The 22,006-nt window shown below is 50.8% G+C and overlaps 1 protein-coding gene across 1 annotated transcript; it reads right to left on the bottom strand.

Moving 5' to 3' along the window:
- Positions 1 to 1,555: 1,555 nt before the first annotated feature.
- Positions 1,556 to 21,922, bottom strand: LOC148219534 (serine/threonine-protein phosphatase 1 regulatory subunit 10-like). Its single transcript, XM_088157458.1, has 15 exons — positions 21,840 to 21,922; positions 19,511 to 19,646; positions 18,891 to 18,974; positions 18,628 to 18,679; positions 16,705 to 16,875; positions 15,611 to 15,710; positions 13,297 to 13,396; positions 12,656 to 12,800; positions 11,649 to 11,804; positions 9,506 to 9,752; positions 8,296 to 8,369; positions 8,081 to 8,190; positions 7,123 to 7,237; positions 6,679 to 6,765; positions 1,556 to 1,665 (listed from the first exon to the last, which is right to left on the bottom strand). Exons 1-15 carry the CDS (start codon positions 21,920 to 21,922, stop codon positions 1,556 to 1,558), a joined length of 1,770 nt encoding a protein of 589 aa, XP_088013584.1.
- Between the last annotated feature and the right edge of the window lie 84 nt (positions 21,923 to 22,006).

Below are 22,006 nucleotides of genomic sequence, written 5' to 3' on the forward strand. Positions count from 1 at the left end.
CCGGATTGGGGGGGGGAGGGGAAGGGAGGAGTGGTGGTGATTAATAAATAATTATTAATTAATATTTTTTTTTATTAATTATTTATCCTTGCCCCACCCCCCAGGGGGTTTGGTCGCCTTTTGGGGGAGGGTCCAGCCCCCCCTCAAAGGGGGAGGGGACACCCCGAGGGGGGGGGGGGGAGGGGGAAAATTTGGGTCCTGAAATTCCAAAGGTTCCACCCAAAATTAAAAATTTGGGAGCCCTGAGGGTTGAAAGCCCCCAAAAAATTGAAGATTTTTGCGCCCCCCCCCCCCAAAAATGGAAAATTTCTGCCCTAAAAACGAGAATTTCTGTCCCTGGGGAAAAAGTTTTGCCCCCAAAATTGAAGATTTTTGTCCTAAAGTAGAAGATTTTCGAGCCCTGAGGAGGTTAAACCCCAAAATGGAGATTTTCTGCCCCAAAAGTGACAAATTTTTACCTCAGAGGGGGAAATTTCCACCTCAAAAATCAGAATTTCTGCTCCTAGGGGGGGGGGAATCTCCACCCCATGACAACTTCTGCCCCCAAAATTGAATTTTTTACCCCTTTGGGGAGGGATTTGGATCCCAGAAATTGGAATTTCTACCCCTTGAAGGGGCATTTGCACCCCGTAAATGACGATTTCTACCCCAAAAATGAACATTTCCACCCCGTAAATGAGAATTTTTTACTCCTGGGCATGGATTTCTCCCCCTGGGGAGGGAATTCCGCCCCGAAAATTCCAATTTTCACCCCTTCAATTCAAATATCTGCCCCCAAAAGTGACAAATTTCCCCCAAAACATTGAATTTCCACCCCTTAAGAGTGGCCTTTGCATCCCAAAAATGGGAATTTCCGCTCCCTAAATTCCAATTTTCAATTTCTGCCCGTTAAAGGACAATTCCCAGCCCAGAAATTTGATTTTCCACCCCTTGAAAGAGGATTTCTCCCACCAAAATTCACATTTCCACCCCTTAAAGGAGCGTTTCTCCCCTAAAATCCAATTCCTGCCCCAAAATCCCAATTTCTGCCCCATTATTCCAATCCCTACCCCAAAAAAATTGACATTTCCTTCCTAAACTCCAATTCCTGCTCCAAATTTCACATTTCCACCCCTTAAAGAGGCGTTTCCCCCTTTAACTCCAATTCCTGCCCCAAAAATCCCCAATTCCTACCCCAATTTTCCAACTTCCCCCCCAAAACTCGCGTTCCCCCCTAAACTCCAATTCCTGCCCCAAAAAATCACATTTCCTGCCCCAAAATCCACATTTCCTGCCCCAAAATCCCAATCCCCCCCCCCCACAAAAAAAAAAAAAAATTCACATTTTCCCCTAAACTCCAATTCCTACCCCAAATTTCACCACCACCGACCGACCGCCGCCACCACACCCCAAAATAATTTTTTTTTTTTTTTTGCTTTTTTCCCCCTTTTTTTTTTTGTTGTTTTTTTGTTATTTCCCCCCCTCTCTGAGGCCTCACAGAAGCCATAAGCAGTAGGGGGGGGGGGGTTGGGGTATTTTGGGGGGGTTTTTTTTGGGGTGTTTTTGGGGTTTTTTTTCAGGGCAGGGGGGGCCCGTTGACGCCGGGGTGGTAGAAGGCACAGTTGTTCTCGTACCTGCAGCTGCCCTTGAGCATGAAGTGGCGGCACACGGCGCGGCTCGACATGTCTGGGGGAGACAAAAGGGGGGGGGGGCGCGTCAGGCGCCGGCCCCCGGCCCCAAAACGGCCCCAAAACAGGCCCCAAAAAAGGCCCCAAAACCGGCTCGGAGCCGCCCCCGGCACCGGCGGCTCCGGGATGGAGGATGGATAAGTGGGAAAGGGTTTAAAAAAATGGGAAAGGGTTAAAAAAAAGGAAAGGGTTGGAGGAAGGGGTTTTGGGGGGTTAGAGGGGATTTGGGGGACCAAAACGGCCCCAAAATCGCCTGAAATGGCCCAAAATGGCTCCAGGGTGGTCTCAAAATGGCTCCGGGAAGGCCTCAAAATGGCGGCTCAGTGAGGAGAACGGGGACGCGTTTTTGGAGGATTTTGGGAGGTTTAAAGAGAATTTTGGGAGGTTAAAGAGGAAGGGGGTGAACCCCAGATCCCAAAATGGCCTGAAATTGCACCAAAAACAGCCCCAAAATGGCCCCAAAAAAGGCCCCAAAACCGGCTCGGAGCCGCCCCCGGCACCGGCGGCTCCGGGATGGAGGATGGATAAGTGGGAAAGGGTTTAAAAAAATGGGAAAGGGTTAAAAAAAAGGAAAGGGTTGGAGGAAGGGGTTTTGGGGTGTTAGAGGGGATTTGGGGGACCAAAACGGCCCAAAATCGCCTGAAATGGCCCCAAAATGGCTCCGGGAAGGCCTCAAAATGGCGGCTCGGTGAGGAGAACGGGGACGCGGTTTTGGAGGATTTCAGGAGAATTTTGGGAGGAGTAAGGAGGATTTTGGGGGGGTTCGAGGGGATTTGGGGGCCCAAAACGGCCCCAAAATCGCCTGAAATGGCCCCAAAATGGCTCCAGGGTGGTCTCAAAATGGCGGCTCGGTGAGGAGAACGGGGACGCGTTTTTGGAGGATTTTGGGAGGTTTAAAGAGAATTTTGGGAGGTTAAAGAGGAAGGGGGTGAACCCCGGACCCCAAAATGGCCTGAAATTGCACCAAAAACAGCCCCAAAATGGCCCCAAAAAAGGCCCCAAAACCGGCTCGGAGCCGCCCCCGGCACCAGCGGCTCCGGGATGGAGGATGGATAAGTGGGAAAGGGTTTAAAAAAATGGGAAAGGGTTAAAAAAAAGGAAAGGGTTGGAGGAAGGGGTTTTGGGGTGTTAGAGGGGATTTGGGGGACCAAAACGGCCCCAAAATCGCCTGAAATGGCCCCAAAATGGCTCCAGGGTGGTCTCAAAATGGCTCCGGGAAGGCCTCAAAATGGCGGCTCGGTGAGGAGAACGGGGATGTGGTTTTGGAGGATTTCAGGAGAATTTTGGGAGGAGTAACGAGGATTTTGGGGGGGTTCGAGGGGATTTGGGGGCCCAAAACGGCCCCAAAATCGCCTGAAATGGCCCCAAAATGGCTCCAGGGTGGTCACAAAATGGCGGCTCGGTGAGGAGAACGGGGACGTGGTTTTGGAGGATTTTGGGAGGTTTAAAGAGAATTTTGGGAGGTTAAAGAGGAAGGGGGTGAACCCCGGACCCCAAAATGGCCTGAAATTGCCCCAAAATTCGCCTCAAAAAGGCCCCAAAACCGGCTGGGAGTGACCCCGGCACCGGTGGCTCTGGGATAGAGGAAAGAAGGTGGGAAAGGGTTAAAAAAGGAAAGGGTTAAAAAATGGAAAGGATTAAAAAAGGAAAGGTTTGAGGAGGGGTTTTGAGGATTTTGGGGGTTAGAGGGGATTTGGGGGCCCAGAAAGGCCCCAAAATCGCCTGAAATGGCCCCAAAATGGCTCCGGGACGGCCTCAAAATGGCGGCTCAGTGAAGAGCATGGGAACGCGGTTTTGGAGGCTTTCAGGAGGATTTTGGGGAGTTAAATGGAAAGGGGGTTAATCCTTGACCCCAAAATTGATGGAAACGGCCCCAAAATGGCTCTAAAACGGCCTCGGGACAGCCTCAAAATGGGCCCAGATAGGCCCCAAAATGGCGGCGGCTCCGTGAGGGAGAGAAGGAACGGGGACACAATTTTGGGGGGTTGGAAGAGAATTTTTGGGGTTAAAGGGGAGGAGGATGAACCCCTGACCATAAACCGGTCCCAAAATCGCCTTAAAACGGCCCCAAAACAACCTCAGAGCAGGCCCGAGGGGGGCTCAAAATGGCGGCTCTGTGAGGAGGATGGGGGACGCAATTTTGGGGGGGGTTTCAGGAGGGTTTTGGGGCATTTCAGAAGATTTTGGGAGGTTTAAGTTGGATCAAAGGGGAAAGGGAAGAACCCCTGACCCCAAAATGGCCCAAAATTGCCCTAAAATGGCCCAAAAAGGGCCTGAAAAAGGCCCAAGGACAGCCCCAACATGGCGGCTCTGTGAGGAGGAGGAAGGAGTTAAAAAGGTTCCATCTAAAGAGAATTTTGGGGGGTTTAAGCAGAATTTTGGGGGTTTAAAGGGAAGGGGATGAAACCCTGACCCCAAAACAGCCAAAAATGTCCCCAAAATGGTCCCGGAGCAGCCTCAGAGCAGAGGCTCTGGAAGGAGGAAGAGGATGGGATGCAATTTTGGGGGGTTTAAGGGGGATTTTGGGGGGTGAAAGAGGAGGGGGGTGAACAACCCCCAGCCCCAAAATGCTCTTGGGGTGACCCCGAAACAGCTGTGGGAGGGCAAAAGGACAGGATGGGCCAGAAAAAATGGGGTTAAAAATTGAGTTTTTGGGGCAGGGGGCAGTGGGGGAGCCCCTGGGGTTTAAGGGGGGGGTCCCATTGGGCCCCCGCAGTCCCTGTCCCCAAATTCGTAGGAGCTGGGTGGATCCAGGGGTGGATTTTGGGTGTGGGGCTGAGCCCCCCACTGGGACCCCCGACCCCAAAACTACAACTCCCAGCATCCCTTGCGCCACAAAAAAAAAAAAAAAAAGAGTACGAACTACAACTCCCAGTGTCCCCTGCTGCTTACCCACAGTCGCCATTAACTCCCAGCATGCTTTGCTGATGAAATGGGGAGCTGAACTACAACTCCCAGCGTGCCTTGCTGTGCAGTCAAAGCCCGGTTTAGGCCCCATCAGGCCTCAGGGCCCTCCCCAGAGTTGAGCTTGGGCCCAATTTGAAATGGACCTCAAGTCCCAGCATGCCTTGCTGCATGCAACTGTTGAACTACAAGTCCCAGCATCCTTGCTGTGTTTAGGCACCTCCTAGGTGTCAATTAGGGCTGGTTTTAGGCCCTCCTATTAAGCCCTGCAGCACCCCTGAGAGCTGAACTACAACTCCCAGAATGCGTCGATGCCTCCCAAGAACTGAACTACAGTTCCCAGAATGCCCTGCAGCCCCTCCCAAAGCAGATTTAGACTCCCATTAGGCCACTGTTGGCCTCCGATTAGGAGCTGGTCTTAACTCCCAGCATCCTTTGTTACCCTCCCAGGACACAAACTACAACTCCAGCATCCCTGCTGACACAAGTCCAAAACTACAACCCCCAGCAGCCTTTGCAGCTGACTTGCCACACCCCCTTCCTTCCCAGCATGCCTTGAAGCCGCCTTACGGTCACCGAACTACAACTCCCAGCGTGCCCTGCTCACCACCATCCATAAAACTACAACTCCCAGCATGCCCCACGGCCCCTCCCACCAACGGCTGCCATGAGGGGCAGGGGCCCTTCTAATTTTTGGGAGGGGTCCCTCCCCATATTTGGGGGCTTTTTCGGCCATTTTGGAGTGGGGGGTCCCTCCCCATATTTGGGGGCTCTTTCGGCCATTTTGGGGTTGGGGGGGGGTCCCTCACCGCCCTCCAGCCGGTTTTTGGCAGGGGGGGTCTCAGCCATTTTCTGGGCGATTCCTCAGGGGCCATTTTTGGGGGGTCCTTCCCCAATTTAGGGGGGGGGGGGGGTGTGTCCCTCACCACCACCACCACTCCCATTTTGGGGGAGGGGGGGATCCCTCACTGCCCTGGAGCCATTTTGGGGGGGGGGCTCCTCCCCATATTTTGGGGAGGGGAATCCCTCACTGCCCTCCAGCCGTTTTTTTGGGGGAGGGGGGTCCCTCCCTCACCACCATCACCCCCATTTTGGGGGGGGGTCCCTCTCTCCTTTGCCTCATTTTGGGAGGGGTCCCTCGCCACCATTGCCCCCATTTTGGGGGGGTCCCTCTCTCCTCTGCCCCATTTTGGGGGGGTCCCTCACTGCCCCCTTTACCCCGCAGCCATTTTGGGAGTGGGGGGGGGGGGGATTTGATGAGAACACAACAATTGGGGGGGGGTGGGGGTCTCTTAACCCCTCCCCCACCTCAGAGCCCCATGGGGGGTCTGCCGCCAGTCCGGGCCCCTCCCCAAGGCCGGGGGGCTCCATGGGCTGCATGGGGGGTGGGTGATGAGGGGGCGGGGGGGGTTCCCCACCCCCACCCCTCCATCGAGGCAGGAAAGGCGGGGGTGGGGGGTGGTGGGGAAGGGGCTCCCACGGGCCCCTCCCAAGCGGGGCCGGGCCCCCCCCAGAGCCAGGCCGCCCCCCCCAATTTACCTCCGCCGTGGCCTCCGCCGTGGCCCCGGGGGGGGGGGGTGGTCTCTGCCGTGCTCGCCGTGCCCACCTGGGGGTGGGGGAGGGCCCCCCCTGGACCCCCCCCCCTCCGCCGCCGCCATTGGGGGGGGGTCCCCCGCTTCTTCCACCCCCGCCCCGGCAGCGATAAGGGGGGGGAGGGGGGGGTTCGGCGCCTCCTCGACCCCCCCGGGGTGGGGGGCGGTGAAATGGAGGAGGGGGAGGCCCCCCCCCGCCGCCCCCCCCGCGCATTCCTCCTCCCCCTCCCCCACCGGGGGGGCCTCCTCGGAGACCTCCCCCTCCCCCGTCAGGTCCGTCCCCCCAAAAATCGCCGCCGCGCTGAGGGGGGGGAGGGCCCAACATTCGGGGACCCCCCGGCATTCCCGGGGGGAGGCCGGGACCCGCCCCCCCCGCCGCCGCCGCCGCCGTGGGGACCTGTGAGGGGAAAAAAAAAAAAAGAAAAAAAAAAAAAAAATTTGGGGTTAGATTGGGGAATTCTGGGAGGTTTCGAGGGGATTTGGAAAGGTTTGGAATTTGGGGAGGGGGTACTCACCTGGCATGGGCCCCCCCGGGGGGAAATGCTGCATTTTGGGGGGGGGGAAGCCGTTCATGGGGCCGGGGCCCAGCAGCCCGTGGGGAACTGGAAAAAAAAAAATAAAAAAAATAAATAAAGGCGTCAAGGGGAAGCCAAAAACACCCCCAAGGTTTTCTCAATTAAAGGGGTGTCCCCCCTTAAAGGGCCCCACCCTCAGGTGACCCAAATTTAAGGGGGTTGTCCCCAGTTTAGGACACCAGGAGACCCCGGTGTCCCCTCCAGTGTCACACACAATGTCCCTGAGGTGTCCCCAAGCCAAGGACACCCCCAAAATTCCCTCAGGACTTGGTTGATGGTGTCCCCAAATGTGTCCCCCAAACCCAGAGGACCCCAAAAGCCCAGACAGGACCCCTGGAGCTGGTCCCAAATGTGTCCCCAAGGTGTCCCCGAGGTGTCCCTCACCTCCTCCAGGCCCCCCCGGGGGCTGTGCCTGCAGGTTGCCCAGCAGGTGTTTGATTTTGTCAGAATAATCCGGCTGCTTCAGCAGCTCCTCGGCCTTGTGGCTGCTGGGACCACCCTGAGGGGAGAAAACGAGAAAAAAAAATGAGAAAAGAAGGGCAAAAAACAGGCAAAAATAGAGGGGGGGGGGGGGAAACAGAGGAAAAAGAAGGAAAAAAATGGAAAAAAAAAGGGGAAAACCAGGTAAAAATTGGGGGAAATCAGGGGAAGAACAAGGAAAAAATGAGAAAAATGGGCAAAAAGTAGGGGGAAAAGAAAAAGTAAGGAAAGGGGGAAAAAAAGGGGGAAAAGGGGAAAAAGTAGGGAAAAAGAGGAAAAAAAGGAGACGAGAGAAAAAGGAGGGGAAAGGGGAACAAGGGGAGAAAAAGAGGGGGAAAAAAGGGAAAGAAAGAAGGGAAAAAGGGAGGGAAAAAGTGAAACATAGAAGGGAAAAAGAGGCAAAAAAAGTGGGGAGGAAGGGAAAGAAGACAGTGAGGGGAGGGAAAAATGGGGGTTCCACCTTTTTATTCCCCCCCAGTGTGTGATCCCACAGATTTTGGGGTGTTGCAAACTGGGATATCCCAATTTTGAGCGATCCTCGATTTGTGACCCTCCCTCTTCCCCCAATTTTGATGTGTCCCAAATTTGGGGTTCAAAGGATGGGGGAGATCCCTCAATTTATGACCCCACATTTGTGACCTCCACAATTTAAAACCCTCCTGTGATTTTGGGGCTTCCCACAGTGGGAAATCCTTGAAATTTTAAGATTCCCATGATGGGGTGCCCCCAGTTCCCCACCCCCCCACATCCCGAATTTTGGGGTCACCGCTTTTAGGGGGAGTTACCATGATGGAGCTGAGGATCTCCTGCATGTTGATGGGGCATTTTGGGGGGGTCCTGGGGGGCCTTTTCCTGCCCCGACGCTGCCCATGAGGTTGGCAAGGACCGGGGGCAGTTTGGCCCCTGCCCCTGGCTCTGGGGAGGCTGCAGAATTCCCAGGATCCAGCCCCTCGGGATAGGCCCCGTCCTCGCCTGAGCAGTCCTGGGGGGGCACAAACAGGGGGGTCAGGAAAGGCATTTTAGGGTTTTTTTGGGGTTTTTTGGGGGGTTTTTTTTGGGTTTTTTTTAAGGGCTTACCTCGTCCAATGGGATGAGTTTGGGTGGAGCGGCTCGTAGGATTCTGGGTCGGGCTCGTGGGGCTGTCAGGAATGCTGAGGGGGGGAAAAAAAGCTCAGTGGGTTTTAGGGACTCCCAAAGGATTTGGGGCTCCAAAGGTAGCCCATGCTTCCAGGTTTAGGTTTTCCAGTTGCGCGTGTGCCAGAAATATTGGATTTTTCACGAGCTTTTGGGACCTCAAAATAGTCCCAAAATGCACCCAAAGTGTCCCCAGAAAGGGACAAAATGATCACAAAATGAAAAAATTCTTCTCAGAATGATCTCAAGAAAGGGACTCAAAGAGTTGTCAAAATGGCTCCCAAAGCGCTCCCAAAATGACTCCCACAGTGTCCTCAAAAAGACGCTCAAAGTAACAAAAAAAGCATCTAAAATGTCCCTGAAATAATCCCCAAAATGCCATCAAAAGTGTTTCTTGAAAAATACTAAGAGCACCCCCAAAAAGAGGCTCAAATCCTCCCCAAAATGGACCCAAATTCCTCACAAGATGGTGCCTGAAGTGGCCCCAAAGTGCTTCTAACACTGTACCCAAAATATCCCCAAACAGGGATTTCAAGTGTTTTTTAAATGAACTCCAAAAATGCCTCAATGTGCTCACAAAAGGACCCCCAAAACGCCCCAAAAAGAGTCTTAAAGTGCTCTCAAAATGCTCCCCAAAGTGTCCCCAGAATAGCCCAAAAAGCCCTCAGAAAATGGCCCCCAAAACTCCCACAAAATGGTGCCCAAAGCCTTCAGAAAATGGCCCTCAAAGCCCTCACAAAATGGCGCCAAAAGACTTCAGAAAATGGCGCCAAAAGCCCTCACAAAATGGCGCCAAAAGCCCTCACAAAATGGCCCTCAAAGCCCTCAGAAATCGGTGCTCAAAGCCTTCAGAAAATGGCGCCCAAAGCCTTCAAAAAATGGCCCTCAAAGCCCTCACAAAATGGCGCCCAAAATGGCGCCCAAAGCCCTCACAAAATGGCGCCCAAATCCCTCAGAGAATGGCGCCCAAAATCCTCACAAAATGGCGCCCCAAATACCCTCAAAATGGCCACCAATCACCCTCACAAACCCCAGATATTTCAATCTCAGAACACCACAAACCCCCGATCCCGAGCAGCTCCCTCAGGAGACCCGTGACCCCCGCCATTCCCAGAATTCCCCCAAAAATTCCACAACTTCCCCCCTCCCTCACCTCTCCTTGGAGAGGAAGATCTCCTGCAGGATGCCCTTGACGCGCTCGGCCTGCGTGAAGCGCTCGCGGCTGCCGCTGCCGGGGATGACGAGCGGCGCCGGCAGCTCCAGGGCCTTGGGGTAGGCCCAGGGCACTTTTTCCTCCATGGAGTCGTGGCTGAGGCGCCGCGCCGTCTCGAAGGCGTGCCGGTCCTTCAGCATCTCCCGCTTGGCTGCCTCGCCAAAGTCTTTGATCTTGTTGACGTTCACTGTGAGGGGGGAAATTTAGGTTGGGTGAAAAGAAATCCTGGGATTGGGGCTTGTTTGGGGTTTGGTTGGGTTGGAAATGTTTCAAAATGGGGTCTGAAGGGTTCTCAAACAAAAAAAAAAAAAAAAAAAAAAAAAAGGACTCAAAGTACCTATAAAATGGTGTTCAAAGTGTCCACAAAATGGCGCCCAAAGTGTCCACAAAATGGCGCCCAAAGTGTCCACAAAATGGCGCCCAAAGTGTCCACAAAATGGCGCCCAAAGTGTCCACAAAATGGCGCCCAAAGTGTCCACAAAATGGCGCCCAAAGTGTCCACAAAATGGCGCCCAAAGTGTCCACAAAATGGCGCCCAAAGTGTCCACAAAATGGCGCCCAAAGTGTCCACAAAATGGCGCCCAAAGTGTCCACAAAATGGCGCCCAAAGTGTCCACAAAATGGCGCCCAAAGTGTCCACAAAATGGCGCCCAAAGTGTCCACAAAATGGCGCCCAAAGTGTCCACAAAATGGCGCCCAAAGTGTCCACAAAATGGCGCCCAAAGTGTCCACAAAATGGCGCCAAAGTGCCCACAAAATGGCGCCCAAAGTGCCCACAAAATGGCGCCCCAAAGTGCCCACAAAATGGTCACCAAATGTTCCCTAAAATGTAACTAAATTGCTTCCAGAATGTTCCTAAAATAGCACCCAAAGTTTCCCACAAAATGGTTCTCAAGTGTCCCCAAAACGGTGCCAAAAGTGTTCCCAAAATGGCTCTCAAAGTGTTCATAAAATGGCACCCACACTGTCCCACAAAAAACAGACAAAAAATGTTTCCAGAAAGGAAGCCAAAGCTTCCTGAAATGGCAGCCAAAGTATCCACAAAATGGTCGCTAAAATGTTCCTAAAAAAGAACTCAAATTGTCCCAAAAATGACAACAGAACAGCATAAAGTGTTCTCACAGAATGTCCCTGGAAATGATCCCAAAAAGGGACCCAAAGATGCCAAAAAGGCCCTGAAATGATCCCAAAATGGCCCTGAAGGAATCCACAAAAAGGGACACGAAAATTCCCACAGAAAGGCCCTGAAATGATCCCAAAATGGCGCCCAAACAATCCACAAAAAAGGGACACAAAAATTCCCACAAAAAGGCCCTGAAATGATCCTAAAAAGGAACCCAAAGATTCCAGAAAGGCCCTGAAATGGTCCCAAAATGGCGCCCAAATGATCCCACAAAAAAGGGACACAAAAATTCCCACAAAAAAGGCCCTGAAATGGTCCCAAAATGGTGCCCAAACGATCCCACAAAACAGGGACCCAAAATTCCCACAAAAAGGCCCTGAAATGATCCTAAAAAGGAACCCAAAGATTCCAGAAAGGCCCTGAAATGGTCCCAAAATGGCGCCTGAAGGATTCCACAAAAAGGGACACAAAAATTCCCACAAAAAGGCCCTGAAATGATCCCACAAAAAAGGGACACAAAAATTCCCACAAAAAGGCCCTGAAATGATCCCCAAAAGGAACCCAAAGATTCCAGAAAGGCCCTGAAATGGTCCCAAAATGGCGCCTGAAGGATTCCACAAAAAGGGACACAAAAATTCCCACAAAAAGGCCCTGAAATGGTCCCAAAATGGTGCCCAAACGATCCCACAAAACAGGGACCCAAAAATTCCCACAAAAAGGCCCTGAAATGGTCCCAAAATGACACCCAAACGATCCCACAAAGAAGGGACCCAAAAATTCCCACAGAAAGTCCCTGAAATGATCCCAAAACCGTCCCCAGACTTTCCATCCGGAGATCCCTCACGCGCTGGGGGACACCCCGGGGTTCTCCCGGGTTTTTTTTTGGGGTGAATTCCGGCACTTTGGGACCGGGGTTCTCCGGGTTTTTTTTTGGGGTGAATTCCGGCACTTTGGGCTCACCTCGCTCGGTCTCGTCGAGCTCGAAGTAGAAATACTCGCGCAGCCGCCCCTCCTCGGGCCACGACACCGATTTCTTCTTGCGGGGCCTGCGCGGGGCCGGGCCCCCCTCTGAGGGGACATCGGAGCTTTTGGGGTCACCCCCCGTCTCTGAGGAGCCTGAGGGGACAGCGGGACACGTCAGTGAAAAGGGGGACCCCAAAAATGGGGGTGAGGGGGGGGGGGGATCCCAAAAAAATGGCAGGCGGGGGGGGGGGGGGTGGAATTGTGGCCAAAAGAAAAAAGGGGGAAAGTGCAACCAAAATGGCGCCTGGATTGTTGGGGTTTGAGGGGATTTCAAAATGGCACCGAAATGGTCCCCGAACAGGGACTCAAAGTGGTCCTAAAATCACCCCCAAATCCCCTCAAAACGGCCCCAAACCCCCTCAAAACGTCCCTAAACTGCCCCAAATCCCACCCAAAATGTCCACAAACCGAATGCTCCTAGAATGGCCCCCAAACCACCTCAAAATGACCCCAAACAGCCCCAAATCCCCTCAAAACGTCCCTAAATTGTCCCCAAATCCCCTCAAAATGTCCCCTAAACCCTCCCCAATCCCACCCAAAATGTCCACAAACCCAAATGCTCCTAAAATGGCCCCCAAACCCCCTCAAAATGACCCCAAACAGCCCCAAATTCCCTCAAAATATCCCCAAACTGTCCCCAATCCCACCCAAAATGTCCACAAACCCAAATGCTCCTTAAAATGTCCCAAATTCCCTCAAAATGTCCCCAAACAGCCCCAAATCCCCTCAAAATGACCCCAAACAGCCCCAAATCCTTTCAAAATGTCCTCAACTGCCCCAAATCCCTCAAAATGTCCCTAAACTGCCCCAAATCCCCTCAAAATGTCCCTAAACTGTCCCCAATCCCACCGAAACTGACCCCAAACCCACACAAACCCTTCCTAAACCGTCCCCAAACCCACACAAACCCACCCCCAGGTGTCCCCAGCCCCCCCAGGCCGTACCTGTGTCCATGGGCTCGGGCACCTCGATGGCCGGCACGGGCGTCCCCGGCCGCTCCGTGTCCATGGGCTCTGCGGCCGCCGGCTCTGGGGACGAGGGTTTGGCCGTGCTGGGCTCGGGCGTTGGCTTCCCCTCGAAGGGGCTGGGCTGGAGGGTCAGAACAGGGAGGTTTCAGCCCAAAATGGCTGCCAAAGAATTCCCAAAATGGCTGCCAAAGCGTCCCCAAAATGGCTGCCAAAGGGTCTCCAAAATGGCTACCACAGGGTCTCCAAAATGGCTGCCAAAGGGTCTTCAAAATGGCTGCCAAAGGGTCCCCCAAAATGGCTGCCAAACTGTCCCACAGAAAGGGACTGAATGGGTTTTTTAAAATGGCACCCAAAGAGTTCACAAAATGGCCGCCAAAGCCTTCACCAAAAAGGCATTCAGTGTCCCCCAAAAAGGGACTCCAAGTGTCCCCAAAACATCCCCAAAAAAGAGACTCAAAATGTCCCCAAAGTGCCCCCAAAATATCCTGAAAGAGTCACCAAAAAGTGAACCAAAATGTCCCAAAAATTTCCCCAAAAAGGGACTAAAAGTGTCCCAAAAACGTCCCCAAACAGGGGCTCAAAGCGTCCCCAAAAAATGTCCCCAAATTGTCCCTCACCTTGGCCGCTGTTGGGGACAGAACTTTCTTCTTTTTCTTGATCTTGATGCCGGGACGGGCGCCGAGTTCAGGGCGTCCAGGAACCCGAGGCCTTCCATGGCTGGGGGGAGGGAGAGCACAGAGGGGTCACCAAAAAACCCCAAATTCACCCCAAAATGGGTTCCAAACCTGCCTCAAAATGGCGCCCTAATAATGCCTAAAATGGCATCTATATAATTCCTAAAATGGCGCCCATATAATTCCTAAAATGGCGCCCAAATCGCTCCTAAAATGGCGCCCAAATCCGCCCTAAAATGGCGCCCAAATCGCTCCTAAAATGGCGCCCAAATCCACCCTAAAATGGAGCCGAAATCCACCCTAAAATGGCGCCCAAATCCACCCTAAAATGGCGCCCAAATCGCTCCCAAAATGGCGCCCAAATCGCTCCCAAAATGGCGCCCAAATCCACCCTAAAATGGCGCCCAAATCCACCCCAAAATGGCGCCCAAATCGCTCCTAAAATGGTGCCCAAATCCACCCTAAAATGGCGCCCAAATCCACCCTAAAATGGCTCTGAAGTTCACCCCCAAAATGGCCCCTAAATCATCTCCCCAAAGTGGACCCGAATCAGTCCCAAAATCGAATTTTTTGAAAATTCTGGGCCTCAAAACTCGGTCTCAGAATGACGTCACCCCCAAAACCACCCAAACTGTCCCCAAAAACCACTCCCAGATGGAACCTGGCACCGAAAGCCTCTCCCTAAAAAGCTCCCAAATTTCACCCCAATTATCCCCCCAAAAAAATTTCCCCCAAAACCAAAAGCGCAAACGGCACCTGAAAATCAACCCCCAAAATGGCACCCAGGTGTCCCAAAAAACCCCAAAAATCCCCCAAAAAACTCACGCTGTGGGGGGATGATCTTCACTTTGATCTCCTTGGCTGCGTTTGGGGCCGTGTTTAGGGTTTGTATTTCTTCTCTGCCAGAGGAGCCTCCCCTGGGGCTGTCGGGGCGCTGGGGGGAGGAAAAAAAAAAAAAAGGGTCAGGACCCCCCCCAAAAATTCCCAAAAATCTGAACCACAAAAACTCCAGAATTGTTTCCCTAAAATAACCCAAAACTGGCTGAAAAATAGACCTGAGATCCCTGAAATCGCCCCAAAAAATGCCCTGAAGTCACCCCTAAAATGACCCCAAAAATGCCCTAAAACTGCACCCCAAAATGGCCCTAAAATCACCCCCCAAAAACGCCCCCAAAACTGCCCCCAAAATACACCCGAGACCCCCGAAATTGCCCCGAAAAAGCCCTGAAGTCACCCCTAAAATGACCCCAAAAAAGCCCTAAAACTGCACCCCCAAAATGGCCCAAAAAAACCCCCAAATGGCCCTAAAATCACCCCCAAAGTGGCCCTTAAATTGGCCATAAAACTGCACCCCAAAATGGCCAAAACCCCCCAAAATGGCCCCAAAACTGCCCCCAAAGTGGCCCTGAAACTGCACCCCCAAAATAGCCCAAAACCCCCCAAAACTGCCCCCCAAAAACAGTCCTGAAACCACCTCAAAACTACCCCAAACCCCCAAAATTCCTCTAAATCAGCCCCAAAAATTCCCCCAAATTCCTCCAAATCAGCTCCAAACCTCCCCAAAAAATTCCCCAAATTCCTCCAAACCCCCCAAAAAATTTCCCAAAATTCCTCCAAATCAGCCCCAAACCCCCCAAAATCAGCTCTGGGCTTCCCAAACGAGTTTTGTGCCCCCCCAAAGCCGAGCCCAGGGACCCCCAAAAACGAGCCCAGGGACCCTCAAAGCCGAGCCCAGACCCCCAAAGCCGACCCAGGGACCCCCAAAACCGAGCCCAGGGACCCTCAAAGCCGAGCCCAGACCCCCAAAGCTGAGCCCAGGGACCCCCAAAGCCAATCTCAGACCCCCAAACCCGACCCAGGGACCCCCAAAACCGACCCAGGGACCCCCAAAACCGAGCCCAGGGACCCTCAAAGCTGAGCCCAGACCCCCAAAGCCGAGCCCAGGGACTCCCAAACCTGACCCAGGGACCCCCAAACCCGACCCAGGGACCCTCAAAGCCGACCCCAGACCCCCAAAGCTGAGTCCAGGGACCCCCAAAGCCAATCTCAGACCCCCAAACCCGACCCAGGGACCCCCAAAACCGAGCCAGACCCCCAAAGCCGAGCCCAGGGACCCTCAAAGCTGAGCCCAGACTCCCAAATCCGAGCCCAGGGACTCCCAAACCTGACCCAGGGACCCCCAAACCCGACCCAGGGACCCCCAAAAACGAGCCAGGGACCCTCAAAGCCGACCCCAGACCCCCAAAGCCGAGCCCACCTCTGTCTCTTGACGGGCACGGGTTTCAGGCTGTATTTGTCTGATTGTGCCGAGTTCGGTTTCTTCACCGGCGCCAGCGACGGCGTCTCCAGCTCCAGCCCTGAAAGGAAAAAAAAAAAAATTTAAAAAGGGTCCAGAAACGTCCAAAACAGCCCCAAAATCCCCTCAAATCGCACCAAAACCGAGCCTAAACCAGCTCAGAGTCGTTAAAATCTCAACAGAAGAGTTTGAACGGCTGCAAAGTGCTCAAAACCCGCCCCAAATGTTTCTGAAATGTTTCTGAACGAGCCCCAAAGTCGTCACAAATTCTCCCAAAATGGCCCAAATTCAACAAATTCCCTGAAATTCTCACAAAATGTTTCAATTTCATTTTAAACCAGTTTTAAATCTCCAAAAAAAGAGCCTTAAACACCTCTAAAACAGCCAAACCCACCCCAAATTCCCCCAAAACAACCCAAATTCCACCACAAATTCCCCAAACCCACCCCAAATTCCTTTAAAACCAGTCCTAAATTCCAAAAAAGAGCTTTAAACTCCCCTAAAACAGCCCAAACCCACCCCAAATTCCCCCAAAATAGCCCAAATTCCACCCCAAATTCCCTTAAAACCAGTCCTAAATCCCCTAGAAGAGCCCAAATCCACCCCAATTCCCCCCAAAACTCACCCCAAATTCCCTTAAAACCAGTCCTAAATCTCCCCAAAACAGCCCTAAACTCCCCTAAAACAACCCAAACCCACCACAAATTCCCAAAACTCACCCCAAATTCCTTTAAAACCAATCCTAAATCCCCAAAGAGTCCTGAACTCCCCTAAAACAACCCAAACCCACCCCAAATTCCTTAAACTTGCCCCAAAATCCCCCAAATTCCACCAAATCAGCCCCCAAATCCCCCCCAAATCAGTCCCAAAGTCGGCCCCAAAATCCCCCAAATCGGCCCAAAAATCCCCCAAATCGGCCCCACATCAGCCCCAAAATCCCCCCAAAATCCCCCAAATTCCCCCCAAAATCCCCCAAATCGGCCCCAAAATCCCCCAAATCCGCCCCAAAAAACCCCAAATCCGCCCCAAAATCCCCCAGATCCCCCAGTCCCCACCTGTGGAGCGGAACTTGGCGTGGCTGGGGGCCGTGGTCCGCAGGGATTTGGGTTTTTCCCGTTTTTTTTCGGGCATTTCCTCGTTTTTGGCCTCATTTTTGGCCTCCTGGGGTTTCTCCGGGACGGGAGTTTTGCTTTTGTTTTCCTCTTTCCTTTTCTTTTTATCCCGTTCTGAAAAGGGAACAGGGGAAAAAGGGTGAGGGGGTTTTGGGGAAGGGCTGGAAGGGATTTTAGGGGGGTTTTTGAGGGGATTTTTGGGGTTTTGAGGGGATTTTTGGGGTTTCGAGGGGATTTTTTGGGGTTTCGAGGGATTTTTTGGGGTTTCGAGGGATTTTTTGGGGTTTCGAGGGGATTTTTTGGGGTTCTGAGGAAATTTTGAGGTGGTTTGAGGGAATTTTGGGGAGTTTTGAGGGAATTTGGGGGGTTTTGAGGGGATTTTGGGGGGTTTTGAGAAAAATTTGGGGGGTTCTGTGGAATTTTTGAGGGGGTTTGAGGGAATTTTGGGGAGTTTTGAGGGAATTTGGGGGGTTTTGAGGGGATTTTGGGGAGTTTTGAGGGAATTTTGGGGAGTTTTGAGGGAATTTTGGGGGGATTTTGAGAAAAATTTGGGGGGTTCTGTGGAAATTTTGAGGGGGTTTGAGGGAATTTTGGGGGTTTTGGGGGAATTTTTGGGGGATTCTGAGGGAATTTGGGGGGTTGAGGAAATTTGGGGGGGTTTGAGGGAATTTTGGGGGGTTCTGAGGAAATTTTGAGGTGGTTTGAGGGAATTTTGGGGGTTTTGAGGGAATTTGGGGGGGTTTTGAGGAAATTTTTTTGGGTTTTGAAGAAATTTTGGGGAGTTTTGAGGGGATTTTGGGGAAGGTTTGGAAGGAATTTTGGGGGCGTTTTGAGGGGATTTTTTGGGGTTCTGAGGAAATGTTTTTGGATTTTGAGGAAATTTTTTGGGGTTTTGAGGAAATTTTGGGGAGTTTTGAGGGGATTTTGGAGAGGTTTGGAAAGAATTTTGGGAGGTTTTGAGGGAATTTTGGGAGATTTCTGAGGAAATTTTTAGGGGTTTTGAGGAAATTTTTTTTGGTTTTGAGGCAATTTTTTGTGTTTTGAGGGAATTTTTTGTGTTTTGAGGGAATTTTTTGTGTTTTAAGGGAATTTTGGGGGTTTTGGGGAAATTTTGGGGGAATTTTGGGGCTCACCTGTGGGTTGAGAGCTGCTCTGGGAACGGATCACCCCCATCCAGTCGCTGACCAGGATGGAAGCCAGGCGGCGAAGCTCTGAAAGGGTTAATTGGCAATTAATCATTAATTAATCGGTCATTAATCGCTGATTAATCGAGCAAAGGGGTGGGGAATGTGACCTAGAGGTGGGTTTGGGGGGTTTGGAGAAGGGATTTGGGGGATCTGAGAGGAGTTTTTGGGGGGATCTGAGGAGGATTTTGGGGGTTTGGGTGGTCCTTGGTGATTTTTGGGGGGTCCTTGGGGGAATTTGGGGGGTCCCAGGAAGGTTTTGGGGGACCTCAAAGGGGTTTGAGAAGATCTGAGGAGGATTTTGGGGTTCTCAGGGGATTTTGGGGTTTCTCGGGAGGATTTTGGGGTTTCTTGGGAGGATTTTGGGGTTTCCCAGGAGGATTTTGGGGTTCTCAGGAGGATTTTGGGGTTTCCCAGGAGGATTTTGGGGTTTTCAGGAGGATTTTGGGGGTTTCCCAGGGGGATTTTGGGGTTTTCAGGAGGATTTTGGGGTTTCTTGGGAGGATTTTGGGGTTTCCCAGGAGGATTTTGGGGTTTTCAGGAGGATTTTGGGGTTCTCAGGGGGATTTTGGGGTCCCCTCAGGGGGGTTTTGGGCAGTCTGAGGGGTCTCTGTGGGGTTTTCAGTGCCCAAGGGGGTTTTTTGGGGGGTCCCAGGTGGATTTTTGGGGGGTCTCTGCTCACCCTCATCATCGCTGGATTTGCTGAGCTGCTTCACCAGCTTGGCCGTGTTGTTCTGCAAAGGAAAACGAGGGGTCAGGAGGGGACAAAAGGGACACAAAAAACACCCAGGGGGACACCAACAACCACCCAAAGGAGACAACAAACACCTGAGGGTCCCCAAAAACCACCTGAGGGTCCCCAAGAGCCCTTGATTGGCTTTAAATGGAAAAAAAAACCACTTTGGAGTGGGACAAAAACCACCCGAGTGTCCCCCAAGTGCCCACCTGAGAGTCCCCAGGTGCCACCTGAGTGTCCCCAAAAGCCACCTGAGAGTCCCCAAAAGCCACCTGAGAGTTCCCAAAAGCCACCTGAGAGTCCCCAGGTGCCACCTGAGAGTCCCCAAAACCCCTTGAAGGGATTTAAATGAGAAAAAACCACTTTGGAGTGGGACAAAAACCACCTGAGTGTCCCCAGGTGCCACCTGAGTGTCCCCAAAAGCCACCTAAGGGTCCCCCAAAAGCCACCTGAGAGTCCCAAAAGCCACCTAAGGGTCCCCAAAAGCCACCTGAGAGTCCCCAAAAGCCACCTGAGGGGCTTTAAATGAGAAAAAAAATCACCTTGGAGTGGGACAAAAACCACCTGAGTGTCCCCAGGTGCCACCTGAGAGTCCCCAGGTGCCACCTGAGAGTCCCCAAAAGCCACCTGAGTGTCCCCAGGTGCCACCTGAGTGTCCCCAAAAGCCACCTGAGAGTCCCCAAGAGCCTTTGATTGCTTTAAATGGAAAAAAAACACTTTGGAAGGGGACAAAAACCACCTGAGTGTCCCCAGGTGGCACCTGGAGTGTCCCCAAAAGCCACCTGAGAGTCCCCAAAAGCCACCTGAGTGTCCCCAGGTGTGCCCAGACCTGTTTGAGGTGGTCCACGGTGAGGGGGAGGTGCTGCAGGGTGAGCAGCAGCTGCTGCAGGAAGGGGACGTTGTTGGTGGCCTTGGAGCCCGTCAGCCACGTGTTGAGCAGCTTGTACCCCCCGATCCGGATGAACCTGGGGGGGAAAAAACGGGAATTCCGTGAAAATTTATCCGGGAAAAGCTGGAATCTGTCAAAGCCTGCTTGAATTTACCCGAGTTCCAAAAAAAAACCCCGTCAAAATCGGCTTAAAATTCACAAAAATCCAAATAAAATCCAAAAAAACACCGTCAACAATCCGCTTAAAACTCACTAAAATCCAAATAAAATCCAAAAAAAACACCGTCCATAATCCACTTAAAATTCACTAAAATCCCCAAAAATCCAAAAAAATCCTGTCAAAATCCGCCTAAAATTGACGAAAATCCAAATAAAATTAAAAAAAAAATCCTGTCAAAATCCACCTAAAATTCATTAAAATCCAACGAAAATAAAAAAAATCCTGTCAAAATCTGCCTAAAATTTACTAAAACCCAAATAAAATCCAAAAAATCCTGTCAAAATCCGCTTAAAATTCACTAAAATCCAAATAAAATCCAAAAAATCCTGTCAAAATCCGCTTAAAATTCACTAAAATCCAGCTAAATTAAAAAAATCCTGTTAAAATCCACCTAAAATAAAAAAAATCCTGTTTAAATCTGCCTAAAATAAAAAAAAAAAATCCAGTCAAAATCCGCCTAAAATATAAAAAAAGTCAAAATCCACTTAAAAGTCACTAAAACCCAAATAAAATCCAAAAAAACCCTGTCAAAATCCGCTTAAAATTCTCTAAAATCCAAATAAAATTTAAAAAATCCTGTTAAAATCCACCTAAAATTCACTTTTTAATGTGATTACTTGATCACAACAAATCAGTGGAGAAAATGTGGGAATTCTGTCTGGATTTCTCTGGAAAAACCTCAAATCCACCCAAAATCCCTCAGAAATTCACTGAAAATCCACTTAAAATCCACTTTTTTATGTGATTATTTTACCACAATAAATCTGAGGGGAAAAAGTTGGAATTCCACTCAGATCTGGCCGGGAAAAGCCTCAAATCCACCCAAAATCCCTCAGAAATTCACTGAAAATCCACCTAAAATCCACTTTTTAATATTATTACTTCATCACAAGAAATCTGAGGGGAAAAAGTTGGAATTCCACTCAGATCTGGCCGGGAAAAGCCTCAAATCCACCCAAAATCCCTCAGAAATTCACTTAAAAACCACTTTTTAATATTATTACTTGATCACAAGAAATCTGAGAGGAAAAAGTGGGAATTCTGTCTGGATTTCTCTGGGAAAACCTCAAATCCACGCAAAAATCCTCAGAAATTCACTGAAAATCCACTTAAAATCCACTTTTTTATGTGATTATTTTACCACAATAAATCTGAGGGGAAAAAGTTGGAATTCCACTCAGATCTGGCCGGGAAAAGCCTCAAATCCACCCAAAATCCCTCAGAAATTCACTGAAAATCCACCTAAAATCCACTTTTTAATATTATTACTTCATCACAAGAAATCTGAGGGGAAAAAGTTGGAATTCCACTCAGATCTGGCCGGGAAAAGCCTCAAATCCACCCAAAATCCCTCAGAAATTCACTTAAAAACCACTTTTTAATATTATTACTTGATCACAAGAAATCTGAGAGGAAAAAGTGGGAATTCTGTCTGGATTTCTCTGAGAAAACCTCAAATCCACCCAAAATACCTCAAAAATTCACTGAAAATCCACTTTTTTTTATGTGATTATTTTACCACAAGAAATCTGAGGGGAAAAAGTTGAATTCCACTTAGATCTGGCCGGGAAAAGCCTCAAATCCACCCAAAATCCCTCAGAAATTCACTTAAAATCCACCTAAAATCCACTTTTTAATATTATTACTTCATCACAAGAAATCTGAGAGGAAAATGTGGGAATTCTGTCTGGATTTCTCTGGGAAAACCTCAAATCCACGCAAAATACCTCAAAAATTCATTGAAAATCCATTTAAAATCCACTTTTTTATGTGATTATTTTACCACAAGAAATCTGAGGGGAAAAAGTTGGAATTCTACTCAGATCTGGCCGGGAAAAGCCTCAAATCCACGCAAAAATCCCTCAGAAATTCACTTAAAATCCACCTAAAATCCACTTTTTTTTAATGTTATTACTTGGCCAGATCGCATTCCATGATAAATCTGAGGGGAAAAAGTGGGAATTCTGTCCGGATCTCTCTGGGAAAACCTCAAAACCACTCAAAATTCACCCAAAATTCACCGAAAATCCCATTTTTGCACGTTCTTACTTGGCCAGGATGTCGTGGGCCCGGGTCTGCAGGAGGATGTTCAGGTAAATGCAGCGGCTCACCATCTTCTGGGAGTCCTTCATGAGGCTAATTAACGGTAATTAACCAACAATTAGCGGGTAGGGATAAGGGAAAAAAGGTGCGAAAAGCTGCAGAAATGGGAATTA

This window comes from Sturnus vulgaris (genome assembly GCF_052056855.1).
Source record: "Sturnus vulgaris isolate bStuVul1 chromosome 38 unlocalized genomic scaffold, bStuVul1.hap1 SUPER_38_unloc_1, whole genome shotgun sequence".
Classification (NCBI taxonomy): Eukaryota; Metazoa; Chordata; class Aves; order Passeriformes; family Sturnidae; genus Sturnus; species Sturnus vulgaris.

What these genes read in the sequence shown, in the direction of transcription:
- LOC148219534 (XM_088157458.1), bottom strand. Translation starts at nt 21,922, where the DNA reads ATGAAGGACTCCCAGAAGATGGTGAGCCGCTGCATTTACCTGAACATC. An exon ending in TGTCCCCAACAGCGGCCAAG is followed by an intron (nt 12,801 to 13,296) that starts GTGAGGGACAAT and finishes CTGACCCTCCAG; the next exon opens with CCCAGCCCCTTCGAGGGGAA. An exon ending in CCCGGGGGGGCCCATGCCAG is followed by an intron (nt 1,666 to 6,678) that starts GTGAGTACCCCC and finishes TGTCTCCCCCAG; the next exon opens with ACATGTCGAGCCGCGCCGTG.